This window comes from Ambystoma mexicanum, chromosome 5p, assembly GCF_040938575.1.
Source record: "Ambystoma mexicanum isolate Mex_15411 chromosome 5p, UKY_AmexF1_1, whole genome shotgun sequence".
In the NCBI taxonomy this organism is placed as follows: Eukaryota; Metazoa; Chordata; class Amphibia; order Caudata; family Ambystomatidae; genus Ambystoma; species Ambystoma mexicanum.
This window is the reverse complement of record NC_090930.1, coordinates 1354384962-1354402922: the sequence shown is the minus strand read 5'-3', so window position 1 is coordinate 1354402922 and position 17961 is coordinate 1354384962. Positions and strand designations below refer to the sequence as shown.

Sequence of the window (17961 nt, the reverse complement as noted above, 5' to 3'; positions counted from 1 at the left end):
TTTCCTTTGTCAGTGTTCACATTGAGACTAGCACAACATTTTTTATTGCAATCTAAAAGATTGACAGTGGCAGGAGGAAGACTGTTCCTGTGTTGTGCTCCTATATGTGCCACCAGACTCTTGGCAATCTGTGGTGTGTTCTGAGAAGCATTATCCTAGATCAAATATATCCTGTTTCTTTTGCCTAGATCTTTTTCCTGAAGATAGGTGACTCTCTCCTTGGTGGTTCTGCTTTTGTTTCTATACAAAGGCAGCACAATGGCTCCAGTGAAGGATCACCCACACCTTTGAGTAAGGAAGGAGTGCATTGCTTTGGGATTCCCCATATCTGATCAAAGGAACTAATAATTCTAATCCAGTAGTGTCTTCAGTCTGTACTATTAATATTTCAGCTAATGTTGAAAGTGTTTGAGGAGTTCATGCCTCTGTGGGAGGATTTCTTGGGAAAAAACATCTGAAGGGAAGTATTATAGTTGGTGATAACTGCCTCCATCTCATTCGTGGCTTGCATTGAGCATTAAGTATTTCATGAAACATGGTAAGTGGTATCAAAATAAGAGCAATGTTTTCTGAACATGGTCGACCCAGTTGTGATCTCATTTGACTTCTTTTCTTATTTCTGGATCAGCACTTGTTGTAGGGACTATATTTGAAGCACTCCCAGTGTGGCAACTATTTGTTGTTCAGTGCAATATAAACCAAGTTCTCTTTAGCCAACTTCCTAAATATTAAGTAATTCAAACAGTGCATTTGCTCCCAAACCGCTCCAGAGAGAAAACCTATGTGTTCTACTATAGGCTAATATGACCTCGGGGCTAATATGGGGACTGATCGTGATGCGCACTGGGCCCCTGTCTGAAATTCGTTTTGTGTGCTCAACATCAATTGAAACAAAAGAATATTTCAACCTGTGTGTCTCAATCTGCTGCGCCTGCTGCAGTGCCAGAATGGTGTTCATAGCACCATCCTCCTTCCCATACCAGGCGTTCTCCATCATGGCCAATGTCGTTTCAAGCAAAGCGGGTGTGCCTGGCCCTGAGCCTGCCCGCCTGGTATTGGTCCCTTCTTCAGTCTTTATGACCAATCAGGCGAGCCGGCCCTCCTCCAAGGCACATAATCTCAGGCACCTGTTTGCATGTCTGGGCGTGGCTGGTCTGGTTGGGCCCCCCTTATGTTACCCCACACCCACCCTCCCCTTTCTCGTTTCTCCATGTTTAGCTCTTGCATTGTGTAACGGCTGTCAGGCATGTGCAATATTCCTGTCACATGTTGTAACAGTATTGTATTCCTCCTGTATTATTTTGTACCACTAAACGCATTGCACTTGCCCATTCTGAATATTGCAATGCTTAGTAAGAATGTTAATCCTTGTAACCTTTTACCCTTTCTGTGTTAGAGCGCTTTGAAATACTTGTTCAAGTGTATAGGCGCTATACAAAGGACCAATGAATAAATAAATACATTGATTGTCAGTTTCATATCCACCTCGCACTCTCATTGATTATGAACTGAGAAGATGAGGAGTATGACTCGGAAAAGGAGTATTACTGGTGTGTAAACTGGGCATTCATTGATTTCCTATGGGACACTCTGATACTACCATATTTTATTATTTTAAATGTACTGTTTGTATTATACTTCAACTAGTTAATAGGTAAACATGAACTGCACGTGATAAAATGCTCATGATATAAGCACAACAATATGATGTGAAAGAACACAATCAACATACTAGCAAGGCTTTTTTCAACTGTTTTCTCTCTTTGTTTGAGGTCCAAAGTCACAGCTGATGCCCAAACAAAAGATAAACAGATGTACAACTCATATTGTCACACACCATCTGCGTTAAAGCACCAGACCGAGAAAGAGAGAATGAATGGAGGAAGTGGCAGAGTAACTACGTGGCAACCTGAAGTGCTCCTCACAACCAGAGCAGGCAGCAACAACATCGCTGCATACACCGTACTCCTCTAGGGACTTTAACCAGCAAAAGAAGACTGTACTACCTTAGGGAAAGTCACACTAGGACCCCAAAACATGAACTTGGACACTGTAGGTCACCATTGCTATATCACGGTGGCACCATGTGGAAAAAAGGGGCAGAGCTTGACCTGCTATTTGAACATTTCTCTGTATGTGATACCTTCGGGGTGGGGAAGACGGGGCCAAATTATCCAGGGTCTGACAACCAACCAAAGGATTGGGAGAGAGACAAAATAAACCCAGGAAACAGGAAGTTGTGGGTTATTCTGGTGAGTTCAGAAGATAAGGTGATGGCCGACCAAGAGAGCATCAGGAGGAACGATGGTGGACAAGAGTGTGAAGGTAAATTTTAGAGCAGATGGTTAGTGACTGCAAAGGGTACTCTGTTGTGAAGGAGATTGAGAAGAATGTGGAGTGGAGTTGTACTAGTGTGGAGGAGGGGGTAATAGTGTGCAGGAGGGAGTAGTAGTGTGGAGGAGGGAGTGGTACTGTGCAGGAGGGAGTGATAGAGTGCAGGAGGGAATAGTAACATCGAAGGGTGGAGTCTAGTGGAGTAACTGGGCCCCTGCAGCCACCACGGCGTGGCAGGCCCCGCCACCACATGTCCAGCGTAACAGAAATAATTTCTTCATGAAGGCAGAGTGACTACAAAAAGAAACTATTCATTTCGGAAGTCAGAGCCCCCCCTCCCACCCCATGACATAGACACCTCTAGGATGGGGTTGGGGAGGTCTATGACTTCAAAAACAAATATTTTCTTTAAGAAGTCACTCTGCCTTCCTAAAGAAATTATTTCCATTATGGTTCGTCCTTAACAGAAATAATGTCTTTATGAAGTAGGAGTGACTTCAAAAAGAAACCATTTCGTTTTGAAGTAATAGGGCTCCGCTCAACCCTATGACATGTGCGTGTGTGAGTGTTTGGTGAAAGGGTGCACACTTAAAATGTATCGTTGTCTACCTGGGTGTGTCTGTATTGTGAAAGGGTGCACACTTAAATGTATGGGTGGCTTCCTGGGTGTGTGTGCCTGTATGCTAAAAGGGTACACACTTAAATGTATGGGTGGCTGCGTGTGCATGTAGGTGTGTATGTTGAATCGGGGTCTGTGCTTGTGTTCAGGGGCGCAACAAAACCTACATTTCAGGGGGGAGTTAGAGACCTTCAAATGTTGGGGGAGGTGCTAACTTCATCGGCAGTGGGGGAGGGGCAAACTTATTTGTGTGGGGCATCTAACTTCTTCATGCATTCTAATGAGACTATTCTAGTGCAGTTTCAATGTTAGAAGCAGTTAACCCCCTCCTTTAAGTCTGAAAGCACCCACTTATGGACTGCTGTGAGAATAAGCGGCCTCCTGTCCCCTCGCTACCCTTTCAATCACTTCCCTGTAATGCAAGTATTAAACCCACATCAAGATTTCAATTGCCTAAAGAATTGTACATTTAAATGCAGGTACTAACAGTGAAATGCTTTACGTTAGTAATTGCTGGGCCCTTGTTAACAGCGAAACCCAGATGCCGTTTAACATCTGTGTCCTGCTCTGTCCGACAATGGCTCTGTAGGTCAGCCAGGTCTAGTCAACATAGCCCAAAATGTCAAGGGGTTGGGGGAGGGATGAAGCCCAGACAGCTCAAAGTTGTTTTGCCACTACTTATGTTTAATCCCTTGGTTACTTATTGGTAACCTTCATTACTCATAGCCCTATTCTTCCTCGCCCCAGTACTTGTGTATGAGGCACTTTACCTCATCCCAGTACTTGTGTATGAGTCAGAGGGACACATTAGTCCTAGTCCCACTCTACCTCATCCCAGTACTTAGACGTGTAGGTAAAGCTGATTTTGGCTGTTGGGGCAGGGGGCTGGAGGGAGAGGGGATGTGTTGGGGGAGTGAGGGGATGGGGTGGAATTGTACAATAAATTGTAATGGTCATCCATGTCCAGGCTAAGCAGACTTGCTATGTGCTATTAGTGGCTAGAAAGGCATTTTGGTGCAGCCAATCTAGCCGTTTCTTACTGCAGCATTGTGTATTTTTCTGGGAATCTGTGATAAAAATAACCATGAGAAGTGTTATTGCTTCGAATGGCTTTTTGGTGCAACCAATCTAGGTATGTCTAAGTGTGGCTTGGCATGCTTTACTGTCTAGACTGGTCTACATTGTGCAGCCAGTTGGACATGTTTTCATTGTGGCATTTATCTTTTAATAGAAAAGCATTATATTAATTAAAGCATTAAAGTTCATGTGCACTGTTAGTAACTTGCATGTATTGGATTTTTAGATTGGTGTTACCTTACAAAACTATTGCAAACACTCTGGCCTTTTAGCCAATTTTTCTCAAAGTGTGCTGTATAATGCATGTAAACACGTGTTTATATCTTTCTCCTAGTGCAATGTGCGGCATACCCTGCTGCAACACTTTTGTGCGTATTGCGCAAGCGTGGTAATCTAGGCCGGCCTAGAGTGTGGCGCAGCCCGTGATTTGTTGTTGAGTTGGGGGGAAAACAGGGGTAGGGCCTCAGCATGGCTCACGGGGGGGGCCCACATTTTGTGTCACGGTAGTAGCGGTAGTAAGAGGAGTCAGTGGCATCAGAGGGACAGAGGATGGAAAAAGCAGAGTAAAAGCGGTGATGGTGGGTGGAGTTAGAACTAGGGGAGTACCAAGAGGAGAATAGTCTACAGTGCCAGGCAAAGGACCATCAGTGCACGAAGGGAAGGACACTAAGTTGGGCAGAGTGTCTGAAAGCACATCCACAGAACCTCTGGTAGCTACTAACAACCTGATATTGTAAGGTCAGTCGATGAAGTCCATGAGAGAGTTTAGACAGATAAGGCTTTGGACTTTAGGTTATTACTTCTGGCAAAGTCCAAACCTAGACAGTAGGTTGAAGCCTGCAGCATATACTAACCTGGGTAGAAGGAACGCATGGTTTAGGGTGGGTGTGGTGCTTTTAGACAAGGGAGAGAGAGTCTGCCCTTGCGCCCTGAAGAAAACTTGAATAAAATCCTTTGAACTGGGAGTCTCTGGGAGTTGGAGGGTTCTTTGAGCAATCTGTGACAGACCCCACCATTAAAAGACCAAAAGAAAAAACCCACAATGAAAGCTTGCAGCACCCTTGCAGATACTCATAAAGAAATATAAAGGGGGGGGGGGGCGTTGAGCTGCTCAACCTCTCATTGTTGCTATCATGTATCACTCTAGATATGTAAAGATATATATTCGCATGTGTTTCCACTATGGAAAAAGGGTAGATAACTATATGCACAGTAAAGATTTCCCACTTACAAAAAGTACTTCCTACTCCCTTCCTGTTTCAATATCTCATGCACACAAAACTTCTAATAGCTAAAGTACAGATACCTGCTTGGGATGCCGTAATTAAAGCAGTGTTTCCTTCATTGTCTTGCCAGTTTACATCAACATAGGGGCACTGGGATAAGGCTATTACAATGTCCACGTAACCTTGGTAGCAGGCGACAAGAAGGCCAGTCTGAAAGAAGAGAATAAAAAAAGATGCTGAAATAATACAACCAACTTTAGTACACTTAACTGCCAAACATATCATATTATCGAAGATGGAATATTACTAACCACATAATCATGTTTTTTTTTCTAAATATGTGAACTTTATTATTTGCCACTTTTAATGTTTGCCTTGAAATTTAGAGATCTGGGAATTGTAGGACAATACATTTGTGAATGATTAAAGTTATCATGCTTACAGGACACACCTTGGGAAACTGGGGGTGGTAGGACTGCAAGAACTTGATCTTTTTTCCGATAACCTTTATTGTCAATGTATGGCACAACTCCGGAATAAACTTGACACATTTCGCCAAACTCCAGTCAGGCAGGTATAAAATGCCCTACTGTTTCAATTAGAAAAACCAAATTATTAACAAACCTAAAAATAACAATTGAATTGGGAACCAAAGAAAAACAAAAATGTAATTACCATATCGCAAAATTATCTATGGAAGCAATCAATCATCTCGAAGGAGGACGTTTCATAGATAAATCGGCACTGTGACTCCCAAAAAGTTCTTTCAGGTCATTCGGAGAGTCCAAATACCCCCAAGCATGTTGACGATGATTCATAATTGCAAACTGGAAATCACGCTCCAAGCAAATGCTGTAGCTGATTTACTTTCAGAATAATCACAGCCACCATTTTGACCTGATGGTTGAATATACAGGCCATTTTAGAACAAGCAACTGATAAATGATTGATACATGATACATCGAAGCAAAGGATATTGGTAAATGTATGCAGAGGCATCTTTTTATTGACAACGGTCAGAGGTAACACAGGGCTGTCACGAGGTGTGGTGAGGCCCTGTGCAAAAAATGTGATGAGGCCCCCGTATGATTATTTGCACTGGTTTGCACTGGGCCAGCAGCGGTACCACTGCAAACAGGAGGCATGAGAAATATCTCGTTGAGTTTTTGTGTGGAGGAACCAAAATATGGTATATTCCTACAACTGTGTATCAAATACACCAAAGTTAGATTTCTCTACTGAAGAAAGGTTTGTATCATATATGCATGAATATTTATAGGATGGCATGCCGACGTGTGGTGCAAGACGCCAGCATTAAGGACCGTCCAGCCCCTGTATGCGCATTACAACACGCATCATACACAGTGACATGTGCAGTGGAGGCTGGTGAGGGAGCCCAAACCAAACAAGGGGTCATTGAGAGGGGTTCTGACTCCCGAGAAAATGTTTGAAACATTGGGTTGACATGGTGCATTTTACATCACTTTCTTAAAAAAAATTTGGGTTGAAAGCCATACAGTTTGCAATTGGTGTTGTATGGTAGCACATGGAAAAGCCAATAGTTTCATGCCGCCTTTGCCCAAAACATATGCCAGTATAAAAATATGTTAATGCTGGATATTCCCATGCATGTCCATGCAGGCTGCAACGATATATGCCAGTATTACCATATAAGGACTCCCAGAATGTATATCCAGGCTAGCTGCACACCATCAGTGTTATTACTGGCTAGACTGGCCTACATTCAATGTGGTCCAGATTAGCCATGTAGTAACATTTAAGTTTGCTCTCCCCTTGATGCATGGTGCTGTGCATCAAGGGTAAAGCAAAACAAGCATTTGCAATGGCAACAGTTTGGGCCTTCGTGTAGGCATGGGAAAGGTACTGCTGTATTGGAATTAAATTACCATTGATGGCAGCAGGTGCAAAATGGTTAGACAACCTTTCCATCCAATAGCAGTGCCTGGAAAATGCCTAATACTTATGCACATGCCAAAACTGTTGCTGTTGCCAATGCTTGTTTTCAACAGGACTTCAGTAAAGGACACGCATTGGCAGACCTGGTCAAGACATTTTTTATTACACCAGTGGTTTGTGTACAATGCCCATTAAGTCATTCACTCTAAGAAGACTCTTTTGAGAAAACACTGGCAGGCACTTTGAGTGTAAAGTTTGATAGTAAGGCTTGATTAAAGCTAGCTCAAAGTGTTGCCATGAGGAGGTTTTTCTGGGAGGATGGGGGGTCAGGGACTGGGTGGGAATTGCCATAGGTATTCATGGCCATAGGCAGTGAATAGGGGGTAGAGAGAGGTACCCAGACTACACCTACAAGCTTTGTGCCATTTCCCCCCTATCTGTACTCTAATGCAATAGTTTTGACTTATATGTGGCACACCTAATAGCTAAAACTAAAAAGGATGTCATAGTCTATCACTTGGATGATTAATATTGAGGGTGCATACGTATGCATTCTTGAGAGCTGCCTTCCTTGGATTAAAACAAGCTGTGTATAAAAAAGCACTGCCCTATAAGAAAAAAACAAGTGTCTTGACCTTAAAGAGAAAAGCACTTTGCAGTCTGAACTGTACTGTTCCTGTGGGTATTTTATTTATCTATTTATTTATTTTATTATTAATGTGATATAGTCTATAAATAGACTTTACACATGACATATAAATGTACAATATCAAATCAATTTCAAAATACACAAAGAAACCTAATGTTTTACAATAAGTAAAATAACATCAATAAATACATTTTCATAGACTTTACATTACATATCTTCCAAAATTAGACAACAATAAAACTAGATCAAATCATACCTACAAGATGTATAAAATTCACTCACTCAGATTAAAGAACCAAAACGAATCTGAAATCTTAGATGTTCTACAACCAATGGCTAACAGCTTCAATCAATGCCTCCACATACAAATAAAAACGTAAGGCCTTCCGACCTCAATAAATTGATTCAACTATAAAAGGAACTCAGTTCAAATAGAGATTTCCAGTAAACTCTGAATCAATAACCATACATATACATTGCTAGAAAAAGATTAATATTTGTTGTATTAATACTGCTACGCCAGAAGGCTGACTCTGCTATGTACTCACTGTTATGGACAAATTTCCACAGTGGGACTGATATGTTGTTAATAATTTAGGGCAGTTCATTAAGACATGTTTACCTGTTTCTGCTATTAAATTGTTCTTACATAAGCGGCAAAAGCATTCCGAATAAGGAATCTGATTTACTGGGCCTGTATTAGCCAGCACCGGTAAATGCTTCACCCTAAGAAGCAAAATAAAGCCCCTTACTCTCACTGCCGGACATAGATTAAGGTAGAACTGTGGCTTTTTATATGTATATAACTGATACGTAACAAAATGGTATTTCTTAAGCTTTTCCAAATGGGCATAATTCTCCAGTCAATCACCAAGATCCACTTTTTTAAATAGTGCAGTTCTTGACCCTTGAGTAAACTCTTCAACCCGAGTATACCATCCAATTTCTTTCAGGTATATATCAACCTTATTTTTTAGGAGTGATTTCCCAGTCTGTCTGGTGATTTCTTTACTCATGGTGTCAATTAATTGATTGCCAGAGCTACTCAACATCAGAAGGTACAATTCAGCTCTTTTCTGGAGAACCTGAGATTTTAGTGAGGTCATCCCTAATTGGAGCCTAATAACAGCCATCGGTATGCAGGTTGGGAGGCCTAGATTCTTTTTCCAATATTTGCCTTCCACAACATGCAGCCAATTAAGGTTCATTGTTTGTAGGGCTTCAAGACCATAGGTCATCATCAGGGCTAATACCTGTTGGTACAGCAAACGCACAGGCCAAAGAGTAAAACCGCCAAGGGAGATGGTAAAACGATACACCAGTGAAGAAATTTGGGCAGCCATGATCATTCTCATCTACTTACATTGGAGATAGTCCCCCTTAGTTTCAACTTCAATTCCCAAGTATCTATAATTTGGGGTGTATAAAATCTCCAGCTCCTGAATCTTAAGGCTAGTTCGTGCGACTTGTTTCTCTGTAAACAGCATCACTTGGGTTTTCTGCAGATTTATTATTAGTCCATTGCGTTTTGCGTATGGCCATAGAGCTTCCGCTGATCTCCGCAGGCCACTAAAAGTGGTAATATCACTAAGTCATCCGCGTAGGCGAGGACTGGGAAGTGTTTATCACCAATTCTAGGGGGGCAATTATGGACCTTTTCAATTGCAGCCAGTAGGTCATACGTAAATAGATTGTATAGAGTCCGGGCCGTAACACAGCCCTGCTTGACTCCCCTATTTTGTTCAATTTGGGTAGTAATATTCCCTTGATGATCCAATTTCAGGGAAACTGTGTTGTTCTGATGGAGGAGCCTAAGATAATATAACAGGCCTGTGGGCACCCAGGTGATTCTAATTTGGTCCATAAAATATCTCTATGGACCAAATCAAAGGCTGCCTTAAAGTCTATGCATAACGCATACAAGGGAGGATTACCCTTATTCCTAGCCGCAGTATGCAAGGTATCTAAAATGATCAGATTGTGTGTCGTAGAGTAACCCCTCCTGAAGCCACTTTGAAAGCAATTGAATATATTTTCTTTATCCACCCATTCATGTAATTTGTCAAGGATTAGACCCGCAAAGAGTTTGCCAGTGCAATCAAACATCGATAACAATCAATAATTAATAGCGTCGCTCTTATCACCCTTCTTGTGCACTGGTATAAGTGTGGCTGTTTGCCAAGTATGGCGTATTATACTTTCCAGCATAATTTTTTCAAAGAAAATCTTTAGCAGTTTGGCCCAAAATATTGGGTTACATTTCAATGTGATGTTGGCCAGGCCGTTAGGTCCAGGTGCCCTTGAAGATTTTAACTTATTTATCTTATCAATAAGCGTAGCAACCGTTACTATAAACGGAGGCATAGGAGGAAACATGTTATCAGCCACCATTATCTCAACGTTGCTAGGCATATTGCGATCTCTCAGGAATCTTTCCCATTTATGGGCACCAATAGGATTAAGCATTGAATTAGTCCTATTGTCTCTTATATGTCCCAAGAGTGCCCAGATAATCAGAGAATTTTTGGTATATAGTAACCTTATGGTCTCTTGCCAAGGTACTTTTTTTGTCTAACCAAGACTGAAAGTTACCCTTGAGTATTTTACAAACAGAAAGATAGCACTTAATCGACATAGATGTTTTCCTTGCCTTCCTTATTTCTGCTCTGAGTTGCCTTTTAGCATCTCTAACTTCACAATCAAACGGATTTCTCTTGGTAAGACCTATTACCGCACCTCCCTTACCAGTTCTGGCATGCACAATTGCAAGTGTAGAAATCCAATGCTCAATATTATCTATGGACATGACATGGAATCGGCCGGTATCCTTATAATGGTATAATAACAAAGTAGCTACCACTTTGGCTATGTTTTTCCTTGACCAGGAAATACTTGTTGCAGCATGATTTACCCTTAGGTCCCCCATGGATTTGATAGCATCATTTACATCGTCAGCACTCAGAGTTAACCCAAGTGAGGCATGATCGCTCGAGATGTTTTTGGAAACCTTCATATCCTTCACCCGGCTAACTATATCTGCGGTCACAAAAATATAATCCAAGCTACTTTTTTGAACCACCACTTTTCCAAAGAGACTGACCGGGACAATCATTAGATGTTCTACCATTGATAATTTTCATGTCACATAGTTTAAAAAAGCTCAACCAATACTGTCCTTCGGGGTCCACTTTCTTATGGGACATTACACTCTTAGGTCTTAAATTTGGATTACTCGTCCCCACCCCTCCAGACATATAGCAATTGAAATCCCCAACAATCATTACAGATTTATTCTCCTGGTTAAAAGTCCAATTGATCATGATGTCATGAAGAGTCTCTTGAATAATAACAGTTTGGGAATCCCCAGGTGGATTACACAAGCTTATCAATAACATTTTCTCATCCTTATTCTCGATATATAGAACAAGTTCAATCGCAATCACAAAATCATCTGATTTAGTTTCTATACGACGTGATTTGACATTATGCTGAATGCCCACTATTAATCCCCCAAAAGGTCTTCGCTTTCAGCTTTTTTAGCAAGGGATTGGAACACTGTATATCCATTCAATACAATTGGGCCAGTCAACCATACCTCTTGTGGACAAATACCATGAGAGGAATGAATTCCCTCAGTCTTTTTTCAATAATACAAGCAAAGATTCTGCCAGCCACTTTAAGATGTTTTGTACATCTGCCAGTTGAACCCCATTACTTGCAGGAAGCTGGGTTATGCTGGTCTTAATCTTAGGTTCAATCAGTACTTTCCTTGGGCAGTCTGGAGCTTCTTTACCCGGGTCCGCGTCAATTTCCACGTCAACCTCAAGTAAGTTAACCTTATATGTACGCAGCAAATTAGCAGTGGCCAAAAATTTGCAGTGAATTGCCGATACATTCGTATTTTGAGCATTTAGTGGTTCAATATATTCAAAGTCATCTGATGTCAAGACTCTTAATTGTGGAATAGAGTGAAGCCTAATCAAGAATTCTGTTTGTGTCAACCAATTGTGAGTATTTTAAGTCAGATTTATGCAAAGTCAGATGTATGCAGCAATGTTAGCTAAAAAGTTTAGCTATGTGGAAATGTCACACATGAGCATAGGCTGTTTAAATAGGACATGTTCAAGTCAGGCTTAATTACTGACCCTATGGTGGCCTTGCAGCGTTTTAATTTCGTCAAAACAAAACTTGCTGCTGGTTGTATCGGATACTCACTTTTATTTTTTGTCAGAATAAACACAATCAGGCTGGTCGGACAGAAGGAGCATTTATGGTCAACAATCACTGTTCCCAAAGTTCTCAGCTGGAAATGCTGCGAACGCGAGAACCTCACACAACAACCTTGATGAGGGCTGAAGATGTTTCTGTGCATCTGGCAGCAGCAGGGATAAGTGCCCTCGATCTGCACTAGGGGTGGGAAAAGCGTGGCCTCCCCAGTCTGCATCACGGGTGAGGATATTGGACAAACAGCCTCTGTTTGAAACCAGTGTGAGTGAGGGGAGGGGGCCCACATTGGCACTTCAAGCCCCGTATTGAACAGAAGAAAAGTTCAGCAGAGTGCTGCAGGGAGTGCGGAGGAATGCTGAAGAATCGGCAGAAGACAGGCAAGAGGGAGAGCAACTGGTAGAAGGCAGGGGCTGGAGGAGAGGGTGCTGCGAGGCCCCACCCAGGCGCGAGGACCGGTGGCAGTTTGCCCCTCCTACACCCTCCTCGTGGTGGCCCCGGGGTAACACCAGCCCTACAGATAAGGGGTGTATTGGCCACTTGTACTGCCTAAAATAGGCAAATACTCCCAAGAAATAAATACATGGGGTGTACAAATACTCCCAACAAAAAGTAGGAACCATACACATAGAACTTTGTAGGTCTGCTTTCACCCACAAAGCTCCGAAGATATGTTTGGCCCAGTAGTGCATGTAGTACCACATGAAGAAACTACTATTATTGCCTGATGGGAAGAAATTAATATGCATCTTTTAATGTGTATGAATAACTAGGTGCAAAGAAATATTTGCTACAAAAACATTTACGTTTTCCAGTTAAAACTTATGTTTACTTGCTTATAAAATACTCTCACTGGGAATTGAACTTACTCCGTACAACAACTGATTGGTCATATGTACATGTTTTTTAGCCGCTTGCCAAACATGTCAGTAAATAAATCTCTCTGCCCAATGTGGTTTTAATATTAGTTTACCGTTTTAAGACTAGTATGCACGGTTGCATCTATCTTTCTTGCAATGCAGGCGTAGTTTGCTTCTTCAACCACTCTTTTGCTAGCACATGTCAGCAAAGTCGGTATTTGCTAGTATTCTGGAAGTCTAATTTCAAACAGCATGTTTTAGCTTTAGATGGAGGAAACTTTGGCTAGCTGCCTTAGCTCTTGCAGCAGTATGAACAGGGGCCCTTGTGCCACTCCATGTTGCAGAATGAGTGCATTATGATGAAAGTCTTGTTATAGATGCTCATTTCCCGAGCTGAAAAAAAGGTGTGCAAAAACCATACATAAAAACGGTATGCATGGTTTTTACATACCGCCTGATTGACACATTGACTTCACACATAGAAACATGCTTGCAGAGTCAGTCTGAGTAAGACAGTCGGTACTTGCATGTTCCACTTTGAATATATTCCTCTGCGTATTTCGATACGTTTTAGCACCAGCATGTCCTCGTACAAATAGCACTTGCTCTGAACAGGTGAACACTAGGGTGCGGCGTAACAAATCAGCCAAACAAGTCATGCGAGACACCCTGTAACAAGCCACACATGAAACTAACTACCAAATACTGGGTGAGGACAGCACAGAAGGAAGGAGCACGACACTTCTCTCTTTGCCTGAGGCAACTCCAAGGATTCCTGGCTCAGCAGTCAGCCTTTGCCTGCCCTGCAGCCCTCCCAAGAAGCCTGTGAGACTGCCCCAGTCCTCGCCCAAGGCAGCGCATCAGCCTTGCCCCCAGGTCACTTACCAGGCAGCTAATAAGCCTGCCTCCTAGCCCCTGCTCAGGAAGCTCATCCGTCTTCACCCTCCCCAAATAGCCCATCAGCCCACTCTAGCCTCCTCCCCAGGCATCCTAATAGCCCTCCCTCAGGACCCCCAGGCAGCCAATCAGCCTGTTCGAACCACTTCCAGGCCCCTCCCTCCGCCCGCTCTACAGACAGGCCACCCAGAACCAGGAGAAGATGTGCACAAGCCAAGACTATCCAACCTATTCATCACTGACCAGCAGGTTCTTGCCACCAACTACTTAACCACTTAGACCTGTCCACTATCTTCAAACTCCCAGCGAAATTGAACACTATATTTAGCCCAACAGGCAGGACCAGACCACAATCTCCTCCCTGGTGAAGCTCCCCAAAAGTCTTCACTACTGTGCCACTGCATTTCAGCAAACTTTGGCATAACTCAGCCCTGATTTTCCCAAACCTACTCACAGCTGTGAATGCCATAATGAGATGGTTGTGCCACTACATTGCCTTGCCCAATGACTCTGCACCCCTACGCCTGATTAAGGCCATAAGAGACTTCCCCCACAACATCGCTGACTTCCTGGACTGCACAAACGTGTCCCGTGTATCTACCATGGCAAGAGAGAATGTCTTCAGAAACAGGCAGGTGCATGAATCACTCCAGCAACATGCAGATGTTCTGTGATGCTGACGTGTTTCTCAGGCACGTTTGAGTGAGATTCCCCTGACTCCATGACCCTCATCCAGAGCAATCTGGCAAGCATCTTGGAGGGATTACATCAATGCTAGGCTGGATGCTTGGTCTGTATATGTACCAACACCTCCAACAAATGCATACCAGCGCATATTTACCCTGCATGTATTCCTACAACATATCACACTGTGCACAAATCTTGGAGCTAGCACACTGAGTTGGTGGGGCACTTCCACCATCAATGTGTTGGCCACTTACAGTGCATTTAACCATATCTGACAGAGATCTCATGTGTCCCACTGGCAAGCATAAGTTAAACTGCCAGTCCTGCCCAATTCCTTGCAATATGGGACTTGCAGTACCTCTTCACCTTTCAAAGAAAAGTCCCATTCAGGCAGGGCATACTAAGGCATGGGAGCGATGCATGGAGATATCCTGGCACAGGGTTGTGACCCATAAGACCCCTCACCTTACCCCATGCTACAATTAAGCATGTTTCAGTGGCCTTTGGATAAATGGCTTGTCCTGCTCCCTGCCACATTCATGAATCTCACCAGCACTCTGTACACTGCATAGAGGGATGTGGACATTCATGTCGCATGGACACAAGCACTGAAGTGCATGTCAATTGATAATTGCCCCATAAAGGTGATTCAGCCATTACACTTTCTGAAGTACACGAATGATGATCCCAACCCTCATCTCCCCACCTCAGTAGACTCATGACACCACTAACGAATCAAGTTAACCATAGGCATCATTGCCACCATACTGCCGACGCTGAACCCACAATCCTATTGAGCAAACATTTCGGTCTTGAACGACCACTTCTGGGATCTTCACAATGCGAGTAATGCATTTAGTAGTTGCCGCATGTGTTTCGCCTTTTTCATGCCTAAAAACGATTTAGCTGTGTCCAGTTGCTGCATGTGTTTCACCCTGTTCTGCCATATATCAAATTTAGCTGTGCCATCTGCAGCCTCTTTTTCTTGCCCTTTGTTTCTCCTCCTCCCCTTCCCACCCTCTCTGCTAGCACTCTCCTCTTCTTCTATCCTCCTGTATGTTAGTGTATTGTTAGTATATTGTCCCCCTTCTACTTAAACCCCCTCCCCACCCCATCCTCATATCCTCCTCACCTTACTTGCCCATTTCCTTATACCTTAAAACTGCTTAAACTACTTGAAGCGTAGTAATGCCCAGTAGTCTACATTTCCTACACTCCTCCCAACCACCCACCACCCTCCACTGTATTTATGTCACACCGCTATATAATTGTATGAACCACTTCAACTTAGCATTATATAGAAGACTGTCTTTTCGACCCTGATCCCCCACCCACCTTAACCCTATTTTGTGTAAGGCACCTTGAAAAACTAGGGCAGCCGTCAGACTTGAAAGAGTTATCTTCACTGTTATATGTATTACTTGCACTTATTCCTGCACTTACCCTGCTCTGTGGAGGCCTGTATCATTCAGAAAGTCAAGGGCTCTGAATGACTGTTGTTTTTTCCCATTGTCCCCTCCCTTTCTTGAGCGCTTTGAAACACTTCTCTGTGTATTGGCGCTCTACAAATAAACAATAAATAAATAAATAAAATGTATGTGCTGGCCAGTGTTGGGAAGGAGATGGTCCTATCCCACCCCTCTGGCCTTTATCGCGGTAAGTAGATTACATGTAGGGCAAGGGGGTAGAGACATCCACCCCCATGGGACATCCCCTTATGATAAAACATACATTTACATAACTAGCGCTGCTCACAGGCCCCAGAACAGATGCCATTTTGCATTGGCACAGGCACCATCTTTTCTACTAGGCCCACAAAACATCCCCTTTTAAACTCAGCTCTCCCTTCCCCAGCACCTCGCACAGTTAGCCCAAGCCATTGCCACCTCCCCTGCAAGCTCCGTGTGAGCCTTATTCTCACGGAAGTCCAGCCATTTATTGTTGCAACTATTTAGTATCACTTCCACAGAATGTGCCCTGTGCAGAGAGTGAGACCAGAGCAGGCCCCAGCACAAGTGCCCTTCTATCGCGACTAAACTGCCCATGCCATCTCAACCCTCACCCCATCAGGCCAGGGCCCACCAGTCCCCGACCCTCCACTCTCTTTCATGTTGATAAACATCTGACCCCCTCGCACTGACCACTCCTGAACACCCACCTTAGACTTAGTCCTGTGCAGCAGTATATTTTCCCAAAACTAACACACGTCTATTCATATCATCAGCCATCAGGGAACATAAATAGTAGATCAAACCCCCAGGGGGAGACACCCGGGAGTGGGACCCCGGTATCAATGAAGCCCTGAATGTAGAGGTCAGAATGCCAATATATTAACCAATTTTCTCAAAGTACCCCGATTCATGCAAGGATTTCATGTTCACCATTATTCCCATATTATCAGTTCCTGTTGGTTAGCTCGAGATGAGCCCAGCTGCCCCACTTGCCACCAGATCGACTGGGAAGCAGCAGTCAATTGCAGCCTGGCATCCCCTATAGAACAGGCTGTGCCATACGGCCCCTTCAATCCGCTGATTTTGTACACTATATGATGATGTCATTTATGACGAAAGTGTTTCTTATAATGTGCTGCCTGTGTAACTTTGAGCAGAGCGCTCCCGGGCAGTAGAGTTCTTTGCTTGCATACTTTATTTTATATAAATTTTGTCATCCTTGCAACTCATCTCTTGGTCTCATTCCCCTGACGGGGCGTGTTATCTTTACTTTTGGATATTATGAGGGCACGTGTTTGGGTGTCCACCTTCATTTGATGACCCCTCAGCGTGATTTCCTTGAGACCCTCGTACCTGCAGCGAGATCTAGGGCTTCTCCGGCAAATGCGTATGCAGAAGAAAAATGTTCTGTGGGTTCCGGCATTGCAAATACCCCACTGCTCGCCTGAGCCGGGTGCGGCCCCAGGGAGAAGCCCAGATGTTGTGGATAGACCGCAAACAGGGGCTCTTGGAAGAACACGGGCACGTGAGTATAAATTGCAAGGAAAAACAAATGATGGAATGTGGGGAATATAGAGCGGTATGATTGAAGGGAACATGCAAGGGTTGAATGTGAATGAATAGTGTGATTATTTGAATTGAAGCGCTTTTTCTTTTTTATGGCCATTAGTTTTTTAGTAGAGAGATAAATAGAAAATACATAGGAGATACGGGAACCTAGCTCCGAAAGGGGATGGAGGGTGGCACTGCGGTGCACTGTCCCAACCAGTGCAGAGAATAAATATGGAGATAAAAGTAGGAGCCCCAAGTAATTAGAGGGCTCGGGAATAAGTAGTGGTTATTGTTTTAACTTTTATTTTAGCTTGTTGTTTTCAGTGTTTTTATATATGTGGATGAAGGCCCAGGAGGGGCAGATGTGATGTGAATGATGAGTAAATGAGGAAGTGAATATTGCTCTAAAAAAGGGGGACGGGAAATATGTTTTTTGTTCACTTGGTCTGTTTTGTTGGCTTCTAAACTG

General features: G+C 43.3%; 1 protein-coding gene across 1 annotated transcript in view; it reads right to left on the bottom strand.

Annotated features, from left to right (window-relative positions):
- Window positions 1–17961, bottom strand: part of ANKRD33B (ankyrin repeat domain 33B) — a 261955-nt gene that overhangs the window by 98244 nt on the left and 145750 nt on the right. The window contains exon 2 of the mRNA XM_069613755.1: window positions 5337–5466. Coding sequence (XP_069469856.1) covers window positions 5337–5466 — 130 coding nt within the window. The remainder of the gene's footprint in view (window positions 1–5336; window positions 5467–17961) is intronic.